General features: G+C 37.7%; 1 protein-coding gene across 7 annotated transcripts in view; it reads right to left on the bottom strand.

Annotated features, from left to right (window-relative positions):
* Nucleotides 1–3,069: 3,069 nt before the first annotated feature.
* fcho2 (FCH and mu domain containing endocytic adaptor 2) overlaps nt 3,070–23,731 on the bottom strand; it is a 210,887-nt gene continuing 190,225 nt past the window's right edge. For all 7 annotated transcript variants that reach the window (XM_088000048.1, XM_043707669.2, XM_043707660.2 and 4 more), the window contains 4 exons: nt 15,548–15,747; nt 14,641–14,705; nt 8,387–8,551; nt 3,070–5,120 (listed from right to left, as the gene is read on the bottom strand). In XM_088000048.1, coding sequence (XP_087856174.1) covers nt 5,098–5,120; nt 8,387–8,551; nt 14,641–14,705; nt 15,548–15,747 — 453 coding nt within the window. In that variant the 3' untranslated portion in view covers nt 3,070–5,097. The remainder of the gene's footprint in view (nt 5,121–8,386; nt 8,552–14,640; nt 14,706–15,547; nt 15,748–23,731) is intronic.

The raw sequence follows: 23,731 nt of genomic DNA, 5'->3' as shown, positions 1-23,731 counted from the left end.
TTGGGTGCCCGACGTGTAAAGGACCCCATTGACAGAGGTATTCTCTTCTTCTTGCCTGAAGTCTGAGCAGAGTAACATGTCAAGTTGAGCCCTGTCCTTGAACATCTCCCACCAATCTCAAAATTGAGGCTGCATGGGAAATATGCTTAAGTGGTGATTAATTTCCAGTGAAAACATTCTCTGATAAATACATGAATTTCATACAGCACACAGTAATCAAACTTATAGTATTTATTTATAGGTGCAGATTTAAAAGATGTAACAAGATACACTGATAAAATTAGCACCATGAAAATCAAAAGAACCTGGATATTTGAAGAAAGTAAATCAATAGATTCACAATCTGGTTTAGATGATCTGAAAGGCCATCACTACAAGGATGCAAGAACTAGTTCACTAAGTATTCATACTTAATAGATTACACACCCACATACATTTTGGATAATCTAATATAGGCTTTGAAAAGGTATCATTGATCTCATACATATTTATAAATATTTGCTCCATACATGCAATTCAACTTATTAGTTATAGCCATTTTATGTTCACAAATTTTCATTTGTTTCAGCTATTATAATAAAACTCTGCAATATAATCAACTGTAGAATGGACAAATATTATGATTTATTGAAGATCACGTTCAGGAAGTTCATGTTCTGTTTAATTGGTGGTGTTTTATCTTCATAAATTGTATCACAACTAGTTTCATGTCTATTTATATAAGCAAATGTCACGTCAGAAAGGACAATATGGACCATGTTAAATTGCTTGGTGATATTGGAAGAAATAATTGCCATTTACATTTTCTTCTTAAATAACGATTGCATATTGATTTATTCTTTGCATAATTGACTGTATGATAACAAATAACTTACTTATTTCAAATTCATGTTTCCGTACATACCACATAAGCATTTTATTAATCCTACCTTTTTAAATAGCACTATTTCATAACTTTATTGCTGGCATTACTTAGCAATTTCAATTACTTAAAGAAATGGGACAAATATTGTTTTACAGATAATTCAAAAACATTCATGGTGACGCATAATTCAATAAACTGCTGTTACCAATCCTTACAATAACCTTGAGCTTCATACCCAAGCTCAGAATTTTTAAAATTTGTTGATCAGGTGGGGCTGTTACTGGTTAGGTCAGCATTTATTGCCCAGTCCTAATTGCCTTGGAGAAGCTGGGAGTGTGCTGTCTTCTTGAATCACTGCAGCCTGTTTGAGGTGTTGAACCACAGTGCTGTTACAAAGTTCTAGGGTTTTGACCCAGAGATAGTGAAGGAATATAGTTCCAAGCCAAGATGGATTAGAACTTGCAGGTGGTCGTTTTAGTTCAGTAGAGAGTCAGACAATCTTTGTGCAACAAATGTGTCAGGCTTCAAAACTAGCATGTCCTATTCCCATCAGCCTTCCCTACGCTTCTTTCTATGCTAACAACACAGCAAGGAATAAGTTGGATTTTCTTCAATTTTAACATCAGGCAACTCAAATTCAGACACAGTAAAACATGTTTTGATTTGAATCACACAGAGATAACAACCCCACAATTTATCATTTAAGAGATTAGCTTTAATGAGTTGAGTCAGCAAGTATTAACAAATTATTCACTATTGGTAAGATCAGAATGAAGTACTATACTGTCCTCAACTAACACAAGTATATCATCACTATTTATCACAGCTCACAGGATTTTAATCAGATGCTGTTTTTTTAAACCCTTTTCTAAAACAGGCATATCAAGTTCAACCATAATATCCCAAGACTGTTTTATTCGAAATTAACTTAGGGATGGAACAGAAATCAAACTTTCTGTGGCTGTGGTAGTAAACTTCTGGGTCAGAAAGTCTGCGTTCAAATTCCGTCCCAGTCTGGAGCAAAAGAGAGACTGACAGTTTAGTGGTTGAAGGGGCAGTATTTTAGATGAGACGTCAACCCAATGCTCCATTATCCTCTCAAATGGGCGTAGAATAACCCCTGGTAGTATTTCATAAAAGAAAAAGGAACTCTCAGATGTAACCAAGCTGTATGTATATCCAGTATCAAGTAACACCACTAAAATGGATTGTCTGATTATCTGCTGTTTGTTGGAAAACAGTACAAGCAAATTGGTTGTATTTGTTTTGTATTACCAACAGTGACTATATTGCAAAAATATCAGTGGTAAAGTGCACTCGGACATTCTGAATTTACAAAAGGCCTAATGAATGCAAGTCTCTCCTTCCTTCTAATATCTGTCCTCTTAGCTTCTGGACAGCTGGTTGTACTTATGTTAAGAATTATGATCAAAGCGATGATACTTGCCACAGACCTTCAAAGAAGTTGCCTATAAAGATCTAGCAATTACCATGACATTCATTTCTTCTTTCCCAATTTCATTTTTAATATAGAATCAAGAGGATCTCCAGGTTTCTTGCAACAGTGATGTCATCTGGCAAATTGCCAATCATGCTGAAAATGCCCACTGATAGCATAACAAGCAAGTGAAATGTATTGTATTTTCTACATTTAATTTTTAAAATTACCACAGTTTAGGATTCTGCAGATGAATCATTGTTAATGTTAAATATTAACTCTGTTTCTCTCTCCACAGACTCACACAGCTTCTCCAGCACCTGTTTTTATTTTAGATTTCCAGCATCCCAGTGTTTTGCTTTTGCCTTCTTGAAGGTACAATTCTGGGCAAAGAGCAAATTAATTATTCAAACAGGTGGCCATAACCATGAATTCCAAGTCTGTTCCCATAAAATATCCATGTAGATACATCCAGCAGGCATCACCAGACAGCTTCTCTGCAAAGTAGTCAGATGGTTTATTGCTTTGCTAATCCATGGGAGTTTATGCCCATTATATAGCTAAGCCTTGAAAGTCTGGAATACAATGAAACCTTTTAAATATTTTGCTGTTTTTCACACTTTGTTTAAAAGTTGACTGTGTTCTCTACACCCCAAGATTATTTTAACACTCACCTGATCATGAAATATTACATGAATGTGAAGTATTATAGCAAATCACATGTTAAGCAGCAGGTGTATCATTTATCAGGCTAAAAACACAAATATCTTATGTTTCCCAATACAATGGCTACAGTTTATTGCAAATAGCCCATCAAAAGAAATAACATTTTTGAAATACACTGTTTACCACAGACTCCAGTTTTATCTCATTCATTTCCCTTCCAAGTCCAAATACAAAAGTATTTAAGGATTATAGCATATTTACATACAAATTTTTGAAATATTCATACATAAGAATAATTAGCTTAATAGATTTTCATTGAAAAAACCTAGTGGCACAATAATTTGACATAAAGGCACTTTTTGTTTTGAAAAACAAACTTCCATAAAATAAGTCTCAATGCTGGCACGTGAACCTTAGCTTCAGTACATTGTGTGTTGGGGTTTTTAAAGGGCTTTTATCTGTGTGTGTATATACAATTAGGCAAAATAATAAATTGACCTGAAACTCTGCAAGATATAAAAACACTTCCAGTTTTGCTCAACAAGATAACCTGGCGAAATACCAGATGACATTTATTTAATTTCTGAAGTAACACAAGTACACTTAAAAAAGGACAGATAAATCCAGGCACTCCCAGTTCAAAAAAGTACTGGAATACCACCCCTACGATAATTTTTTAAAAATGCTGCTATCTTTTGGACAACAAAAATATGTGTAACTGTAGACCAGCACCTACATTCTCAGTCTTCACAAAATATTCTCAACTATAGACAGTTGGTTTAGTGCATCTATATTGACAACAGGAAGCCCACAGTAAGAGGACGCACTGAGTGGATAAAGCAGTAATGGCAATAGGTCCCAAATGATTGGTAGCCAATTTTATAGGGATTAGTGATAATTCAATTGTACAGAAATATATTCATTAATTGCACTGTAAATAAAAACAATTCAGTATTCTTCACCTTGCAATGAACTGGCAGTTTGTTCTGAACTCTTTTATTGTACTGCTTGTGACATTGTGGGCCTTTTCGCAAATTTGAAAGTTTTTTGCAATGATCATTGGTATAATAACTTGGTTTTATTATATCTGCATGTGTATAAAAACTTAAAATTAATAACCCACAAATTGACAATTGGATGTGCACTAACAATCCAAATACACAAATAATTTAATGGTCTGCAGCAATGTTCCAGAATTAATCTGAAGACTATGAAATTTACTTGCCAATAGTATAGTTTCAGATGATTTTTCATCCTACCAACTCCCAACAATCCTTGCTTCGGGGTAAGAGTTCAGAGTCCTTAAGAGTTCTGTAACAAGCACTACAACTCACCATCATTCAAATATTCTCCAGTTACAATCATGACCAAAACTTTGCGTTATGTTAGTTTATGACGTACATGGTACCCCCCCTCAGAAAAGTACCTCCTTGTATGGCACAAGAATACAACATTGAATCAGAAAAGTTGTAGAACAGTTCATATTCACCTATATAAATTTCTGCAACTTATAGATTTGTCATTGATTTAAATTTTTTTTGTTGCAAGAGCAAACCTTACAATCAGCTAAACTTGGTAATTTGTAAAATTATATATGTTTACACAATAGAAGCACAGTGAAGGCAAATGGTTAATGCTGGTTCTTCTATTATATATATTTATGTGTGTTTGATATACATTATACATTTTTACATTTTCAGCATAACTACTGATCACTTGTTGCTCTTCATTAAAGTCTAAATAAAATCATGTATTCAAAGACATTTACTTTATACTTCCTGAATATTGCAGGTTTCAAAAAATTAAACAGTGTTGAAAATCACATCAGTGCTAATTTAATGTAATAAAAATACAACTTATTCTCCCCAAAATGACTTTTTTTTCTAAAAGAAAGTGCATGTTTAAATTGTGTAGTATGGATTTTCCTTATAATCCAATGACCAAAACAGGCAAAGGCAGAATTTAAATTTTTGAAGTTTTCATATCCTTGAAAATACTCTTCTTGTCCATCTTGTACTCCTGAATGCAGTACTAATTGTAGCTGGAAGGCAAGTACAAATGTACCACCAAAATAAACACCTGACAGTCAACTTGTCCTTCACCGAGATTCAATGTGCTGATGGAACTGTCAACAATCTGCCATGTATCGGCCTGTTCAAGAGAGAAAACAATTAACATTTTCTTCAAAGACATATTCACATATACACATGAAGAACAGAAATCCAATTTAAAATGAAAACTCCCCAATAATAACATACCATAGATTATTTTGTGCACAGCTCTTAAAAAAGCATTGCCATTGAGCAGTTTATTAATCTATAATTAGCATGAACCAAATGGCAACAGAGAAGCTACAGAATGCCCAACAGAACAATATTTTATTTTGAAAAAAGTCAAATGCAATTTTTTTTGCACAACTTGTGATGAAAGGCACATAATTTATATACATTCATATCATTTTTGGTGTTTAGATTTCAAAGTAGTGGCATATGGGGGTTGGTTAATTTTGTGAAGTGTTTTCATCGTAAAAAAGGTCAGAGCAACGTTCTGGAACAATGATCTAATATAGGAGAAAGTGAGGACTGCAGATGCTGGAGATCAGAGTCAAGAGTGTCATGTTGGAAAAGCACAGCAGGTCAGGCAGCATCCGAGGAGCAGGAGAACTGACATTTCGGGCATAAGCCCTTCATCATTCTCCTGCTCCATGGATACTGCCTGACCTGCTTTGCTTTTTCAGCACCACACTAATCGAATAAAGTATTGCTCAGAAAGTGCTATAGCCTCCTATGATGAGCAAATGGAAAATTGTTTATATTGGGTATTTTTACAAAAGATGGGTAAACATTGAAGCTTTAGCTTTCTTTCAGTTCAAAATAACTGTGGATTGATTTTAGTATAGAAAACCAGAAATTGAAAGTTTTAAAGGTATTTTGGAGGAGACTTGACTGAGGTCAGAAGCAAATGCAGTTTCTCTTCTGATAGAAGTCTAGGAAAATCACAGTTACCTTAGTAGAAAAGCTTAGTTCTTGCAGCTTCCAGACTGTAAGAATTTGATTAGAAATCTGAAGGTTATTTGAAGCTGACAACGTCTAAGCTCTCAGTTTGTGGGCATTCATGTAACACGCCACCACATCTCACAAGAAAGAAACTGAGGATAATCAATTAGGTTGAAGTTAAAGATGTAACATTGAGGAGTACTTTCTCTAAATTTAAAGGTTCAAATCGATGGAATTGCAAATAGATGGCTTTGGGAGTGTCTAGGACCAGAGAACACATCTCACAATAAAGGGTCCAACATTTACGTCAGAGGTGAAAAGGAATTTCTTTTCTCAGAGGCTAATGAATCTGTGGAATTCTTTATCACAAATGGCTTTAATGGCTGGGTTGTTAGGAATATTCAAGGCTGAGATAAACAGATTTTTCATCAGTAAGGGAATAGATTATGGACAAAATAGGGAAAAAGTAGAGTGGATTTGATCTCAGCCATAACCTTATGGAATGGCTGCCAGACTCAACATGCCAAATGCCCGACTTTGGCTCTATGTCTTATGGTCTTACAGTCCTCTGACCTCAGACTTTCCTGTAAATGGCTACGTCAAAGAATATTTTTAAATATTACTTGAGAGACTAATTATCATATATATACCCGAGTAATAGTCAATTTCATGTAAAAGTCGACCCCCTATTTTTGGCCAAATAGCCTGGAATTTTCCATATATCTTGTGTAAAAGTTGACCCTAATTCTTCACAGCTAACAGATCAATGTTTATGAGTCAGTGTGCCGGATGTCACGCTCCAGCTTTCTAGTCTGCCAGTTGTTCTGCTACAATCCCAGTTTTCCAGTCCGCTGGCTGTTGTTTTCTGCTCCGACTTTTCAGAATTACCATAATTTGGGTTTTTTTTCTTTATTCGTTTAGAGATCAATTGGGCTTCTGCTAATGGTACAGTATGAATTTTGATGGGTGTGAATTTCAGCCCCTCAAAAGTAGTATCCATGTAATAGTCAAACTCATAAATTTAGCCTTAAAAAGTAGTCAAAAAAATCGACTATTACTCAGGTGCATACAGTAAATAACAGCATCCTATGGTTATGCTTGTTTTCAAGATGTTGATATTTTAATCTTACTTTTATATTTCTTGTCCCTAGCATCAGTTTCCACAGCATTGAATTTAGTCTCTCATCCACCAGAGTTTAACTAGACTTTTAGAATCCTTGCAGTGTGGAAACAGGCCACTCTGGAGGGACTCTACGATTCTAGTTAAATTCTGATGGATGAGAGACTAAATTCAGTGCTGTGAAAACTGATGCTTAATTTGTCATCAGTCTTGATTAGTATATCACAACAATCCAATCTTAATTTTAAATGGAAAGAATTTTAAAAAGTAGCAGTTTTTATTATCCCAACTGATGGTACTACAAGACAAGTCAGACCCTAGAATAAAAGCTGACTTGATAGGTTTTTATTTAGTTATTTAACCTGGTGCTCAGTCACTGTATTTAGAAAGGCTGCAGATTTTCTGTAGCAAAATTGCATAGCTTACTATAGAAAGGATACATGATTAAATAGCATCAGCATGGCTTCATGAAAAGAAAATCAAACCTGACAAATTTACTAGAATTATTCGAGGAGATTACAAGCAGGTAGACAATGGGAAAGCAATGGATGTATTATATTTGGATTTTCAAAAGGTCCACACTTTTTTTTCATCCATTCACAGGATGAGAGTGTCACTGGCCAGTATTTATCACCTATCCTTAACAGCGCAGAGGGCAATTCAGACACACCTTGATGTGGGTCTGGAGTCACATGTAGGCCAGACCAGGTAAGGATGGCAATTTCTTTCCCCAAAGGACATTAGTGAACTCGATCAGGTTTTATGGCAATGGACATGGATTCGTAGACATCATTACATTTTTACTTATTTCAAATTTTACCATCTGATATGGAAGTACATTAACACTGATAGAGGATTAAGTAAAAACAAGGACTGCAAATGCTGGAAACCAGAGTCTAGATTAGAGTGGTGCTGGAAAAGTACATCAGGTCAGGCAGCATCCCAGGAGCAGGAAAATTGACGTTTCGGGCAAAAGCCCTTCATCAGGAATCATCAGGATCATATTGCAAAGATTCCCAACAGTGAGTGGAAATATTTTCTCATTTCTGCTCTAAATGGCTGACCGTCATCCTGAGATGGCAACCTTCTAGATTCTCTCACTTGGAGAAACAAGCTCTCCATATCTAAAGACTGAACTATAATCTGCAAAATCCCATGATGGGATTTGAATTAATTTCTAGATTTTGAGGCCAGAAACATATACAACTACAACGCTAGTGTGCCCGTTTCTTAAAACTTTAATAAGTCACTCCATGATTGTTCAATTATATCCAGAAGTCTAAAAGTTCTGCAGCTCTTACCTGTAGCAAATCTCTTCTTTATTAAAGAAAGTCTATAACCAGTGCCTACAAGCTCTACATCTGCTCCTGATAGTGTGGATCCTTCACTGAGAAATTGGACTGCAAGAGTTGACGGCTTGGTTGGACCTTCTGACACGTCAAATTTTGCTCTGAGGGATCCAGAACCTGAAAGAATAGGAGTAGTTCAATGTGCAGTAATGCATGCAAACAAATTCATTACTGGCTCAAAATCCTGGAACTCCCTCTTTAACAATAAATACTTCCATCAGTACATCCTTCGATATGCTATCCTTCAAATAGATTCTGGACTTAGCTCGTTGCTGCACCTGTCTCTAAACTTGTAAACAGTTGGTCAATGTTCCATGTTGACATGAACAATTTGAAAGTAAACTGGGTCTATGCTTAATTTACCTGTGCACCAATATATAAACTAGGTTGTTACCATGGAACTTTTTGCAGTCCAACCTTTTCTTCTCCATTTTCTATCTGCTGTCTGCGTATCATTATGACCAGATCTCCTGGACAGGGTTCCAAAAATTGGTACAGTTCCACGTGGATACCCCAAACTGTTAAGCTCTTGGTTATGGAGGGTTGAACTGCCTTCCCATCTTTATTTGCCTGTGCCCTTGGTTGGTTGTAACAAGGTTAATTCAAAAATAATCCCTCTGTTCTTAAAAGGAGACAAGTTAACTAGGTTTTCTTTACTTAACAAAATAACTTTATTAGTCATTAATAGCAAATAAATAATAATACAACACACACAAATAAGTAATAAAAAGTGAGTCAAAAAAATCAAAGTTAAAAGATACATGGATCAGTTTCTGAGTGGCTTGTGAACAGCAGATAGTGGAACATTGATAGCTGAACAGTTACGTTCAGAGCTCGTAGCTTTGCAGTTAGTTGAAATCCTTTTGTCTCATCTCCTTTTTATAGTAGTTGGCTGGCAGTTCTGAGTGAGAGTCTTTTAGACTGATTTGCTGGCTGCCTGGCTTCCAGCACTCAAAATTGAGAATCTTTTTACCTATAACGCAAAGGTGACTAGTGGGTGATTCTTCAACTGTGACCTTCACAGTACACTAGTGTTCAAACTCAGGCTATACGTCAATGCCTTAGTTCACTAGCACACCTTCTTCCATTTGTCAACACAGATCAGGGTTGGAGTCAGTTTGTAAGACCTTTGTGTATTTCTGAAAGGACAAAACACAAAAAGTGTCCCCAAGATGTGGCTTTCTGCTGAGGTGGCATTGGAGGTGAGGGGAAAGTGAGTAAGCCCCTTGTTATCTCCTTCTGTTATACCTCTATCTCTGAAAGTGCTGGACACTTACAGGAGCAACATTCCACAGGTTTCACAACAATCTTCTTTTAAGAAACACATTTTGGAACTAAAAGTTTAAAAAATGTTGATAATACTTTGGAATCTGATCTGTCATCGTGATAATATAGAACAAATAAAATGAGATCCATTTTAATTCATTACAAAGGATGAAAAATAATTAAACATAAAATAACAAACATACTGTCACACATATTCATTCTCTTAGTCTGGGTCTTGTCTTTTCAATTCTAATCGGGTTTCTTTAAGTTCTGCACAAGTCTGCACCATCAATATTGATGTGACAGTCAAAAAGGTGCTGCAATGCCACTTCTTCCTCAGGCATGTTTGTCAGGATTCTCACCAACATTTATAGATGCACCACAGAAAACATTCTATCAGGATGCATCATAGCTTGGTATGGGAACTGCTCTGTGCAGGATCGCAAGAAACTACACAGTTGTGAACACATCCCAGTCAATCATACAAGCCAACCTTCCATCCATTGACTCCATCTACAGTTCTCTGACTCAGAAAGGCTGCTAAGATCAAAGATCATTCCCACCCCGGTTATAAGATCTTCCAAACTCTTCAGTCAGGCAGAAGATACAAAAGCTTAAATGCACATATCAACAGTTTAAGAACAGCTTCTTTTTCACTGTTATAAGCCTGAATGGACACTTCAAATTTCAAATCTAATGTTGATCTTGCTTTTTGTGCACCTTCTTTGCAGCCTTGCTCTGTTCTATCATTCTATGATCTGCCTGTACTGCATGCAAAATAGAACATTTCACTGTGCCTACGTACATGACAATAATAAGTCAAATCAAAAGTTCATTCAGGAGGTTCAACATGAGCCCGAAACTGACTGGATCTTGATGGGCAGACCATACTTGATGAAGAATTGGGTCAATTCCCTCATCAATGTTTTGACAATAGGGAAACAAGTGGCATGGGAGAATCATGCGTGTAGGTTTTACTGCAGGTACAGTTTTCCTACAACATAACAGGTACTACAAAACTCTATGCAAAACCCTATTATGTTCTATGGAGTTGTGGCCAGTAGAAATGCTGGCTGATGTGGACTTACGTTTTGCATATACAGGTATTGTATACTGACATGCTGAGCCATTGGAATTCCATGATCAAGCCAAAATATCGCCTTATGGTATTTTGATGTCATCACTACTTTAATGGATCACTGTCTGTTCATTACTTGCAGGTGTCTATTTCTATATTAGCACATTATTTTTAATATAGTAATATTCAGGGACAGGTTGTGCCTCAGCTTCAGTGTGATCAATCTGAACTATTGTTTTTAACACTGGATCAGCTCATTGAGCTGCCACCAAAGAAGTTCTATTTATTACCTCCTTGGGATCTTCTAGACACCCAAAGGTTTCAGATAACTGGTTTTGAAGGTCTTTTGTCTGCAGTGCCACCTTAGCTTCCACTAGTTGGGTCTGTCAGGCAACAGATCATGTGACTATATAGTCAGGGATATGCTGGGCATTTCACCTGCAGCTGATGGGTCTTCCTGACTTCCACAGACTTTTCAGAGAACCCGTGAGGATTACCTTTGATCGCAATAGGTCACTGCCAAGGAACAAGTTGATTCTATCCACAGGCAAACAAGGGATGATCTCACTGGTCATTACGCAGGTGCAGTGAGTGGCAGGAAACAAGAGAGTTGGAATTATGGGTAAACACTCAGTTTGGCAGAAACTGACCAGGAGTATCCTGCAAGGATGTGTATCGTGGTGTAAATTATTCACAATATCATTAATGACTTGGATAGTGGCATCGAAAGTCAAATATCCAAATTTGCTGATTACACAAAATTGGACAGCATTGTAGACAGCATAAAATTACATCAGGGCATTGATAGATTAGGTGAATAAGCAAATCTGTGGCAGATGGACTTTAATATAAGCAAGTGTGAGGTTATCCATTTTGGACTGAAGGAGGGTTATTTTTTGCAGAATGCAAAAATACAGTGGATGTCCAATGAGATTGGGAGGGGTTCAGGTGCACAGCCATTGAAAATGCCTAGAACAAGTGCAGAAAATAGTCAAGAAGGCTAATGGAATACCGGCTTTCATATCTAAAAGGCTGGAGTTTAAGGATACAGACATTATGCTGCAGTTATATGAAAGACTATAGTTAGATACCACTTACAGTACTGAAAATTGATCTGGGCACTACATCTTAGGAAGGATGGAATGAGTTCAATGCAGCTTTATAAGGATGATAAGGATTTCCGGAGTTTAGTTATGAGGAAAGACTAGGCAAGTTAGGCCTTTACTCTAGAATTCAGAAGATTAAGGGATGCTGTATTGAGGTCTTCAAGATATTAATATGAAACGACAGAGCAGATAAACTATTTCCAATGGTTGAAAAATTCTAGAAATGGGCATAGTCTAAGAATTGTGGCAGGTCAATCAGGAGGGATAGGCGAAAGTGAGGACTGCAGAAGCTGGAGACTGGAGTCAAGATTAGAATGGTGCTGGAAGAGCTCCTTCCCACAACAGTGATTTTCCTGCTCCTCGGATGCTGCCGACCTGATGTGCTTTTCCAGCACCTCTCTAATCTTGACTCCAATCAGGAGAGATGTTAAAAATTATGTTTACATGCAAAGAGTAGTGAAGGTTGATAACTCTTTTCCTTAAATAGCAGTCAACGTTAATTCAATTGTTAAATTTAAATCTGAGATAGACAGATTTTTATTAATTAAGGGTATCAAAGGCCCAAGCCAGGGACATGGAGTTATGCCAGAGTTCAACCATGATCTTAATGGATGGCAGAGCAGGCTCGAGGAGCTGAATGGCTTACTCCTGTTCTTACATTTCTAATGAGAAATGGGAAATCTATCAATCTTCAATCCCATTTATGACCACCTTGGCAATTACTATACTCACTGGTGGGGAAAGTCACACCTTTTCCCAGCAGTAGAGTTTAGTTGGCTCCAGTATTCCCTAGTTTACTACCAGCTTGCCTGTATTACCCTGGGGAAATGTGGCCACACTTCCTTTAGATGTAAAATCCTGGTAGCTCTTAGGATTTATTTAATTTCATCTGCACTCTCAGCAAGTGTCTTTACAGGGACTTGCAGTTGTAGTCACATCCATAGCCTGATCTGCTACGCTCTCTGACAAACTGCCATTCTCTGCAGTGTGTTGTGTCTGACTAAATGCTCCTGGTTTTTCTTAGCCTTCTAGCAGTTGTACTGGACATGGCCTACCTTTTAGCCATTAAAACATAAAGATTTCTTGGAGCTCAACTTTCAGCTCAGCACTACCTTTTCTATCCCGAGGACCGTTCCCAGCATTTTCCTCTCTACCATGGGTGCTCAGTTTCCTATCACTTTTTGCTTTCTAATCATGACCGGAGGTGATTAGGAGAGGGGTTCTCTTGGAATAGGAGTTTGTGGATCAGCTCAACCATCAGCCAGCATGGCTGCATATCCTGACCCAGTCACACTCTGTTCCTCCTACAGCACTCTTATTGGGAATGGGGGGTGGTGGTGGTTTTTAAACCCTTCAAGAATTGTTTCACTGAGATTTTCGTAAGTGGCTTCTAAATTAAGTACCCACTGCTGCTTAAGCCTGTCAAATTCCAGATATGTCTGGTTAGGCTTTTTCTTCAAGGCACATAATTTTTATGGGCACCCTCTGGTATACAATTAAGATAACCACTTTTACTACCCTTGTAAGTGCCTGGCAATTTTCTCAGGCAAGGGGGAATAAACCTCTTGCCTCACCCTAAAAGCCCAGTCTGCATTAGTACTGACCAATGCTGGACTGGCTCCATAAATTGCTATGTTACCAGCTCCAAAGAGATGTGAGAAGCTTCCACCTCTGCCTCCTCAAACTTTGGAATTAAATGAGCAAATAAAGTTGCCTCCACCCTTAAGTCTGGGCCAGTAGTGTCTTCGTGGGACACAATAGGTTTCCTGCTTTTCAGCTTGGCTGTCTCAACTCAAATGCTTTGCTTGCCATTTTTCCTGAATTTCCCTCTCTATCCCCTTGCTCTTTTCTCCATTCCCTATTTCTCTCTCTCTCTTTCTTTTTCTTGAAATGCTAATTTCTTTGCTTGAATTTTAATTTCTCTATTGCTAATGTATCTGTTTCACTGTCCTCAATTTAGCCCTGTAAACTATTGGTCACTCCTTTAAAAAGTAAACTTAAAGTCTTCACCCTCTTATTTTCAAGTCCTTACATGGCATCATCCTCCCATCTTTGATATATCAACATTCAAGATATCTACACTCTTTCAATTTTGGCTTAAGTACGTGAAACTTTAATTTGCCCATCAGAGGTAACCTAGACTTCAGCAGTCAAGACTCTAAGCTTGGAAACTCCTTCCATGAGTAACTCCTCCTTTCTTTTCTGCCTTAAGGCATATCTTAAAAATCCACCCCTTTAATGATTTGGCTATCTGTTCTAATTTATCCTTATGTAACATTTGTTTGTTTCATAATTGTCCTCAGAAGCACCTTGGGAATGTTTTTACTGGAGTCTTTACATAAAGACTCCAAATAAATAAAAAGTATTAATATTTTCTGTCAACAAGAACAGAATTAGATTAATCAATTCTGGCATTGTTACAGGTTGTTTCTGTGACAAATGAGCAGTTATTAATGAAGGGACATATCGCTAGAGTTGGAAGTAGGTGGCTCTGTGATATTCTGGATATGGAATTAGACATTCTCCTCCAAATTAAAAAGGTGTCCAAATCTCTGACAGTCTGCTCTTGAGATAGTAGCTGGGAAGGAAACTTGCTTCACCATAAGTGTTTGTGACAAAGGTTGGAGAGTTATCACCGACCTTAATGATTCATAAATACCGTTTCATTTTCTGAATTTAACTCCAAAAATAAAAATGCACTCACTGTTGGCAGCAAATTGAGAAATGAAAAGTAGTGATTCACATATTCTACCTACCTCCATTTTCAGATTTCTCCGAAATTTCAGACAGCTTCCATAAGGCCTTCTTCTGTTCTGCATTCCTGAATCAAGGCCAGGTGAACAAATGAAATGTATCAATATGCTACCACTTATACACTCATATTAGAACATGACCCAACAATGCAAAATCCACAGAACATTAGTGTCTTACGTTGCTTGATGCCCTGCATTAACCCGATTCATAGAGTGTCCTCACTTAAGGCCCTTAAGTGAGAAATAAATGTCCATCTAATGTATCTCACCACTGCTGGGATCTAACAACCAACAGATAAGTAGCACCCTTACCTCTGGATTAGGAGTCCAGGGTTCAGGTTCCACCTGCTCCTATTACTGTACACCTCTGCGTAATAACATCTCAACAGGTAAGGAGAAAATGAGGACTGCAGATGCTGGAGATCAGAGCTGCGCTTTTCCAGCAACACATTTTCAGGTCTCAACAGGTAAGCCCCACTGGAACTAGTTCCTCCTCATATGCCCCAACAAAATCAGTAATGATCTTGAATACCTCCAGCAAAACTTTGCTTTTCTTACTTTGCTCCAAGGAGAACAGCCCCAGTTTTTTTCAGTAACTTTGCACGATTAAATTTTTTATCCCTAGTTACATTACTGAAAATCTGCTCTACACCTTCTTGGATTGCAGCTTCTTCCAGTCAAGGAAGAAGGGAGAAATTTGATATACAAGACAAAACAATGACCTTGCCAACATATTGTTAATAGTAAATGGAACATACATCTTAATGGGGAGTCTTAATAGGTCAACTAAACAAAGATCTACTTAAACTTTAAATATCTCTCTATATTAGTAACAAGCATCAGAATGCTCTTTCTTTCTGATGTTAAACAAAATTCTAAAATGAATAAAAGGTTCAGCTTTCTAAATTACCAAATAGCTGTAGGCAGTGACTGCATGCCAGTAACTCCACCATCTACTGGCATCAAAATCTGGACATTTGATAGCACAGAAGGAGAAACCATAGCTTCTGGGTTGTATTTGTAGTCCACTCGAATGTCAGTAGTGGTAAGACTGCATTTCCAGTATGTAGCTAGGTTTAGTGGTGTTGATTGGATACCATTGGAAGATACCTGAGTCAGAGAGAGAGACAGACATCCATAAAGATCAGAGCACTCAAAAGTTCTCTTCAAATAAATACCAACACTTACACAGATTTGTTCGAAGAGGCCAAAGAGGACAAATGATGAGTTTTGAGAAGATCTGTAGCTCAGGTTGAGGTTCTGGATGTAAGTTTGCTCGCTGAGCTGGAAGGTTCACTTCCAAACATTTCCGGGCGAAGCTTCTGAAGATGTTACCTAGTAGGGTGACGAAATGTCTGGAAATGAACCTTCCAGCTCAGTGAGCAAACCTACATAGAGAACAAATGATGCAAGTCATGCCAAACAGTATATATTTTACAATAAGGATTTCATTTTCCACAAATATAAATGAAAGAACCGTAATTGTTGTTCCTTTGTATCATTCGATTGGCTGCAAATACAGATGATATTTTTATATTTATCAATTTGTCTTGAAAACGAAGGGACCATTCTAAAAAAATTTTTTTTCCTGATTAATGTTTTGTTTAAGCAAGAATTCAAAATATCTTGAAAGAAGCTGGTTAAACTTAAACATTACAGACATATTTTGCTTTGTTAGCTTGAGAATGCCTATAGTGTTGAATTGAAGTGCAATTAAGACAACTATAAGATGTAAGGGAAATAGTAATATGCCACTTGGTTCATTGAGTCTACTCCATGAGATTACGGTTGATCTGATCATCCTCAACTCCACTTTCTTGCCTTTTCCTGAACCTTCAGTTCCCTTACTAACTAAGATTTTGTCTATCTCAGCAATTAATATACTTAATGACAGTCTCGACAACCATCTTCGGTAAAGAATTCAGATTTAGAGTCAGAGTGGTATACATTCGGGTGGAAGTTGCCCTGGGAGTCCTTGACATTGATTCCGGACCCCATGAAGTCTCATAGTGTCAGGTTAAACATGGGTAATGAAACCTCCATGAATCAACCTCCATGTTGAGCAACACTTGGGGACGTACTGAGGGTGGCAAAGGCGCAAAATGTATTCTGGGTGGGGATTTCAATGTTCACCAGAATGAATGGCTCAGCAGCAACATTACTGATCGAGCTGATCGGGTCCTAAAGGATACAACTGCTAGACTGGGAGTGCGGCAGTTGGTGAAGGAACCAACAAAAGGAAAAAGCATACTTGACCTCATCCTTACTAATGTGGCAGCTGCAGAAGCATCTGTCCATGATAATATAGGTAAAAGTGACCACTGCATTATCCTTGTGGAGACAAAGTCCTGACTTCACATTGAGAATAACCTCCACTGTGTTGTGAGGCAATATCACCGTGGGACAGATTTCGAACTGATCTAACAGCTCAAGAGTGGGCATCCATGAGGTGCTGTGGGCCATCAACAGCAGCAGAACTATAATCTAGCACAATCTACAACCTCATGGCTAGGTATACCCTTGATGCAACCATTACCACCATGTAGGGAGATCAATTCTGGTTCAATGGAAAGTGCAGGAGGGCATGCCAGGAGCATTAGGCTTATCTAAAAATGAGGTGTCAACCTGGTGAAGCGACCAAACAGGACTACTTCTGTGCCTTACGGCATAAATAGCAAGTGACAGACAAAACTAAGTGATGCCACAACCAGCGGATCAGATCTAAGCTCTGCAGTCCTTCCACATCCAATTGTGAATGGTGGTGGACAATTAAACAACTCATTGGAGGAGAAGGAGGCTCCACAAATACCCCCAACCTCAACAATGGAGGAGCCCAGCACATCAGTGCAAAAGATAAGGCTGATGCATTCGCAACAATCTTCAGTCAGAAATATCAAGAGGACGATCCATCTTGGGCTCCTCCAGTTGTCCCCAACATCACAGATACCAGTCTCCAGCCAATTTGATTCACTCCATGTGATATCATGAAACAGTTGGATACTGCAAAGGCAATGGGCTCTGATAACATTCTGGCAATAGTACTGAAGACATGTGCTCCAGAACTTGCCGCTCCCCGAGCCAAGCTCTTTTAGTACAGTTACAACACTGGCATCTACCCAATAATGTGAAAAATTGCCCAGGTATGTCCTGTACATAAAAAGCAGGACAAATCCAACCCAGCCAATTACAATTACTGCCCAATCAGTCTACTCCCCATCATCAGTAAAGTGATGGAAGATGTCATCAACAGTGCTATCAAACATCACCTGCTCAGCAACAACCTGCTCAGTGACGCCCAGTTTGGGTTCTGCAAGGGCCACTCAGCTCCTGATCTTATTACAGCCTTGGTTCAAACATGGATAAAAGTGCTGAATTCCAGAGGTGAGGTGAGAGTGACAGCCCTTGACATCAAGGCTGCATTTGACAGAGTATGGCATCAAGGAGCCCTGGCAAAATTGGCATCAATGGGTATCAGCGGGCAAACACTCTGCTGGTTAGTTATACCTGGCACAAAGGAAGATGGTTATGGTTATGGGGTGTCAGTCATTTCAGCTCCACGACATTGCTACAGGAATCCCTCAGGGTAGTGTCCGAGGCCCAACAATCTTCAGCTGCTTCATCAATGACCTTCCCTCTGTCATAAGGTCAGAAGTGGGGATGTTTGTCAATGATTGCACAGTGTTTAGCACCGTTCGCGACTCCTCAGATACTGAATCATTCCGTGCTCAAATGCAACAAGATTTGGTCAATATCCAGGCTTGGGCCAACAAGTGGGAAGTAATATTAATGCCAGACAATGACCATCAACCAATAAGAGACTCTAACCACCACCTCTTGACATTCAACGTTATTATCATCACTGGATCCCCCACCATCAACATCCTTGGGGTGACCATTGACCAGAAACTCAACTGGACTCACCACATAAACACAGTGGCTACAAGTGCAGGTCAGAGACTAGGGATACTGCGGCAAGTAACTCATCTCCTATCAACCCAAAGTCTATCCACCATCCACAAGGCACACGTCAGGAGTGTGATGGACTTGCTTGGATGGGTGCAGCTCCAATACTCAAGAAGCTTGACACCATCCAGGACAAAGCAACCTGCTTGATTGGCAACACATCCACAAACACTCAATCACTCCACTACTGGCACTCAGTAGCAGCAGTGGGTACTATCTTAAATGGTTGACTCCCTACTCTGAAATTACGCCCCCAACCCTAGACTCGCCGCAGTCTAGGGGAAACAATTTCTTAGGGGTTTAACAGTGTAGAGACTAAGAATCTTACATGTTTTAATGAGGTTGCCTCTCATTCTTCTAATCTCCTTTGAGTAAAGGCCAAACCTACTTGACTTCTCCTCATAAGAAAATCCCTCTATATCCGGGATCATGACTTTTATACTCTAATTCCTTTGAAATAAAGGCCAATATTCCATTAGATATCCCTTTTACCTGAAGATGTGTATGATGCATACACAAGGACCCCCCAAAGCCCACTGTGTTGTAACGTCCTGTAATCTTTCCCTATTTAAATAATAGCCAGATCCTTTAACATTCCTGTCAAAGTGCATAATATCACATATTCCCACATCAACCTCTGTGTGCCCATTCACTTAATTCTCTGTAAACTCTTAGTGTTATTCTCACCACTTATTTTCCCATCTATTTTCATGTCATTCACAAACTTGGCAATCGTATGTTCACTTCCCTTAAAGTAAAATATGTCCGTAATGTTTAAGCTTAACCAACTTCTTTCAATACATTTTGAATTCTAGCTTAAACAAAACATTAATTCAGGAAAAAAGAAATATTTTTAGAATGGTCACTGTTGCCCCTGCAGCACTTCACTAGTTACAGACTCAATTCTGAAACTACATCCTTTGTTCCAACTCTGTCTTCTATTAGTTAGTCAATCTTCTATCCATACCATCCCCAACACCATGAGTTGTTACTGTATTAAGTAGCTTATATGCTGTACTTTATTGAATGCAATTTGTAAATCCAAATAGATATACCGACTGGTTCCCCTTTATCTATCCTGGTTGTTAACTCCTCAAAGAATTTTAATAAACTTTGTCAGGCATAATTTCCCCTTCATGAAGCTACGCTGCCGCTGGTTGATAATATTACTGATTACTGTCTGTTTTTATATAACTTGCTGGCCTATCATCAAACTTTATTTTCTCAACTGTTTCTGGTCATCCTTTCCAATAATCACTATTCCCCAGGGATCTCTTCCACAAAGATCAGTTATTAAACCTGCTTCATGACACAATACCAGATCCAAAACAGTCTGATTCCTCATTGAATCCACTTATAATTGTTCAAGGAAACTGGCCTGAATACATTCTCTAAGTTCTTCCTTGTGACTACCTCTAGCAATTTGATTTTCCCAAGGTACCTGAAGAATACAGTCAACCATGATTAATGTACTGCCTTCTTTACATACCATCTTTTTCTCCTGACTTATTCTATGCCCTTCTGCTAGGACACCTAAAATCTACTCTCACTGGCGTTGTCTTCCCTTTGTCATTTCTTACTTCCAATTTTGCATCTTCTGATCCAAGATCATTTCTTGCTATCATACTCTTCTATCTCACACTATTAAAACTTCTTGTCACCATTTCCTTTCTGCCTGTAGTTTCAAAAAGTGATGCACACCTGAATTTTACTTCCCAGCCTTGACTATCTTGTAACCACATCTCCGTAATGGCTGTAAGATCATACTCTTTGACTTGATTTATGCCGTTAATTCATTTACTTTGTTCTTAAAACTACAAGTATTTAAGTAAATAACCACTAAATTTTGGTTTGTTGTTATTTTGCACACCTCCTGCCCCTCCCTTTAACCCTATTTGCTGCTCTTATTATGTTTGCACACTTTGTCCCTTCCTGGGTATCATTACATTAATGCTGCCCTGTGATGCTGCCATGTTCTTTTACTTTGTAAGCCTACGTATCCCGTCTCAGAACCCTCCACACACTTACAGTTAGTTAATGTTCTCTCTTCAGCTCTAGATATTCAGTTTATCAAGGAACTTATCCCGGCATGGTTCAATTAAAGCTTGTTCTATCAGAGCAGTTCGCATTTACTCCAGTACTGGTATCAGGGCTCCACAAACTGAAATCCATGAATAATATTGAAATCTCATCTGCAAATATGGTGACATTAACATTGTAGCATATTGGCACATGGATGCAGGGCACCATGAAGCACTGCTTGTTAAGTTTGTTTCCTACTTCATTAAGGACTTATTTAATCTGTGTTATCGTGAAGATGGCATGTGGCAGAAAGAATTTCTTTGCAATGGGAAGGGTTGAAAGAGAGCTGTAAAATTATCTAGCGCTGTTGACAGGTGGTTTCCATAAGCTGGTTTAGCAAGTCTGACAAATCCTATTGCAGTGTGCATGTAGGTAACACACCTACAGGCTTGGCAGTGTTTCTTTACTGAATGTACCCATGATCCTCACAATCTAAGCTGACAAATGAATAATGGTTGTTTGGGAGAGATGCTAGAGTCATATTGTTCAACAAAAATCATTAATTAGCCACATGTGTGGCTATTACAACATAATTTCAGTCACTTTCACCAATACACTACATGTAATTTCACAACAGTACTTTTAAGTGCAGTTCACTTTTGTACTTTTGCTTTTTCAATATTTATCATATTGTACCAAGGATAACCAATGGTCAACAGGGACCTGAATACTCTCCTCGCCATTTTGCCAACAATGCACACCAAGTTAAAATACACCTGCAAATGCTGTGCAATTATAAGTCATTGAGATCATATACATGCAATTATGCATTTTATTTGCTAATCAGAATGTGTTCAACCACATTTGAATTACAAATTAGCCATATGTGGTTAGCATTAATGTACTATATAAATATGTGAACTAGAGTGAACAAATTTCATAATATTCCATACCAATGTGGGCCTTAAAAACAAAGAAACCAAAAAATTGAAAGCAAAGAATCAGTTCTTGATTAAACAATTTCTACGATGATTAACTGAGCTTAACTCAGCTTAACTGAGCATCTCAAAAGGCATCAAACCAGCAGTTTGTCCTGGGAAATGTTAAAATATTGTTCACATTTATATGCATTTCTAAATACATTAAGAACTCTAATTAAATGTTCTACAAATGCAGAATAACAGGCTGTTAAGGATTAATTAGCTACATATAGCATATATTCTACCTTTTCATTTAAATTTGAGGGCATGGGAAGGACAGAAGCAAAGGACATTTAGCATATTCATCATTTAGCAATTGAGCTAAATTCTTTCTATGTAAGTATTATTCATAAACTCTAATGCAAAACATTTGTTTTTCATTAGTACAAAAATGCTGAACTTTACATGACATTTAAAATAATTTGAATTTTTACTTCAGAATGTAGTGCTCCTTGACACAGATTTAGCAGTTTGCAAGAGGATAAATTTACTTTAACTTTAATGTTCTATATGATTTAATTAAAACAAAATAAAGAAGTCTGCATTCTATTCTTTGAGTGTTAATACACAACTATAGCCAAGAGCTCAAGTTTGTTTAACTACCTCACTTCATAGCTCAATGGTGAGAGTCAAAATGCAATTTGTTTTATAAATAAACCAATCATAGAACATTCATCTTAAAAGTATTACACACTTGTTGAATGATGAACTATAGCAGCTTTAAGGAAACTTAAACTATAATCGATATCATTAAGTAGTATCATGATCTCATAAATTTGGACAAGTCAGATCCTAGAAGTCAGTCATGGAAACATAGTCACACAAGACGGCAGATGTACTGTAACAAGAGAACACAAGTTTTACACACAAATATATGCATAACAAAGTTATGTTCCCCAACACCATCCATTATAGGCACTCAATCCCAGAGAAATATCACATTCACTTCAGCTTTTAAATCCTTACTCAACTGACACCCTCCAGTTTTGTTCCCTTAGACTGTTCAGGCAGATTCGTTTTGATGATTCCGTTCCAAATATGCTAGCATTAACATCTCAAAATTCTGATAGCCTAAACATTTCCAGTTGAATCAACATGAAGATGTCTGTCTGAACTCTTCCATGTAACTTCTATTAAATTCTGAGTTTCTCACAGCAAGAGAATCAAGACAGTTCAGGGAACCAGTCACACTGGTTTAAATATTTGAGGTTGGAGTTTCCAAGCCACAAAAGTTTAGGTAGGTGTCTGCATATTGTTCAAACTGAAAACATTTAGGCTATCAGAAGTTTGAGAAGTTAATGCCAGTAGATTCGAAAAGGAATCATAAAAACAAATCTGGCTGAACAGCCTAAGGGAACAAAACTATGAATTCTATTCTATGAAACTGTTCCATCTTCTGAACTGAACCTTGGGTTGCTTTGAAGTAAAACTCTGGATTTTCTGAAATCAAAACTAATCTAATCATCTTAATGTTTTTACTCTCTTATCAACCCAACAGCATAAACATTTTATTCATGAACAATACATGCGATTCTCGTGGATACTCAACTGCAACACACACTTTTATGAAATTGATGCATTTAGGTCACCAAATGACTTCCTAACCTTTCAAAAAAAAAGTTACAGAACTAACCCGCATTCCTCTACCTCTATTTTCAAATCCAAATCCAAGAATCTCAAGTATATAATTGTACAATACATCCAGCATCACAACAGCCATTCAAACTGCATAGAACACAAGAAACTGAAGCAAAAGTACACCATATGGTCCAACAAAGTCTGCTCCACTATTTAGTATGATCATGAGTGAAAACAGACTTCAATTCCAATTTTCTGCCCTCTCATATTTCTCAGTTTTTTTGAGAGATTAAATGATTTGGTATGTGACGATATTATGGTTTTAAGAGGTGTATTTTGTCCTTTTTTAAAGAGAGATTTTAAGATAGAGGCGGCGAGCTGTCTATTTGGATCGAAAACAGTAAACAGCGTGTGAGGCCTTGGGTTATTTTTAAAATGTAATAACAATAGAAGCAGCCTGAATGGTTGGGGCAAGCTCTCACACAACCAGGATATTTAGATTTTCAGTAGCAGCGTTCTTAAAGATGTGGAAGCTTTTTTTTCTCTCTTTC

This window comes from Chiloscyllium plagiosum, unplaced genomic scaffold, assembly GCF_037043375.1.
Source record: "Chiloscyllium plagiosum isolate Xiang-an unplaced genomic scaffold, Cpla_swu_hap1 HiC_scaffold_2, whole genome shotgun sequence".
NCBI lineage: Eukaryota > Metazoa > Chordata > Chondrichthyes > Orectolobiformes > Hemiscylliidae > Chiloscyllium > Chiloscyllium plagiosum.
Note: the sequence above shows the minus strand (reverse complement) of the source record. Positions and strands in the feature narration are given on the sequence as shown.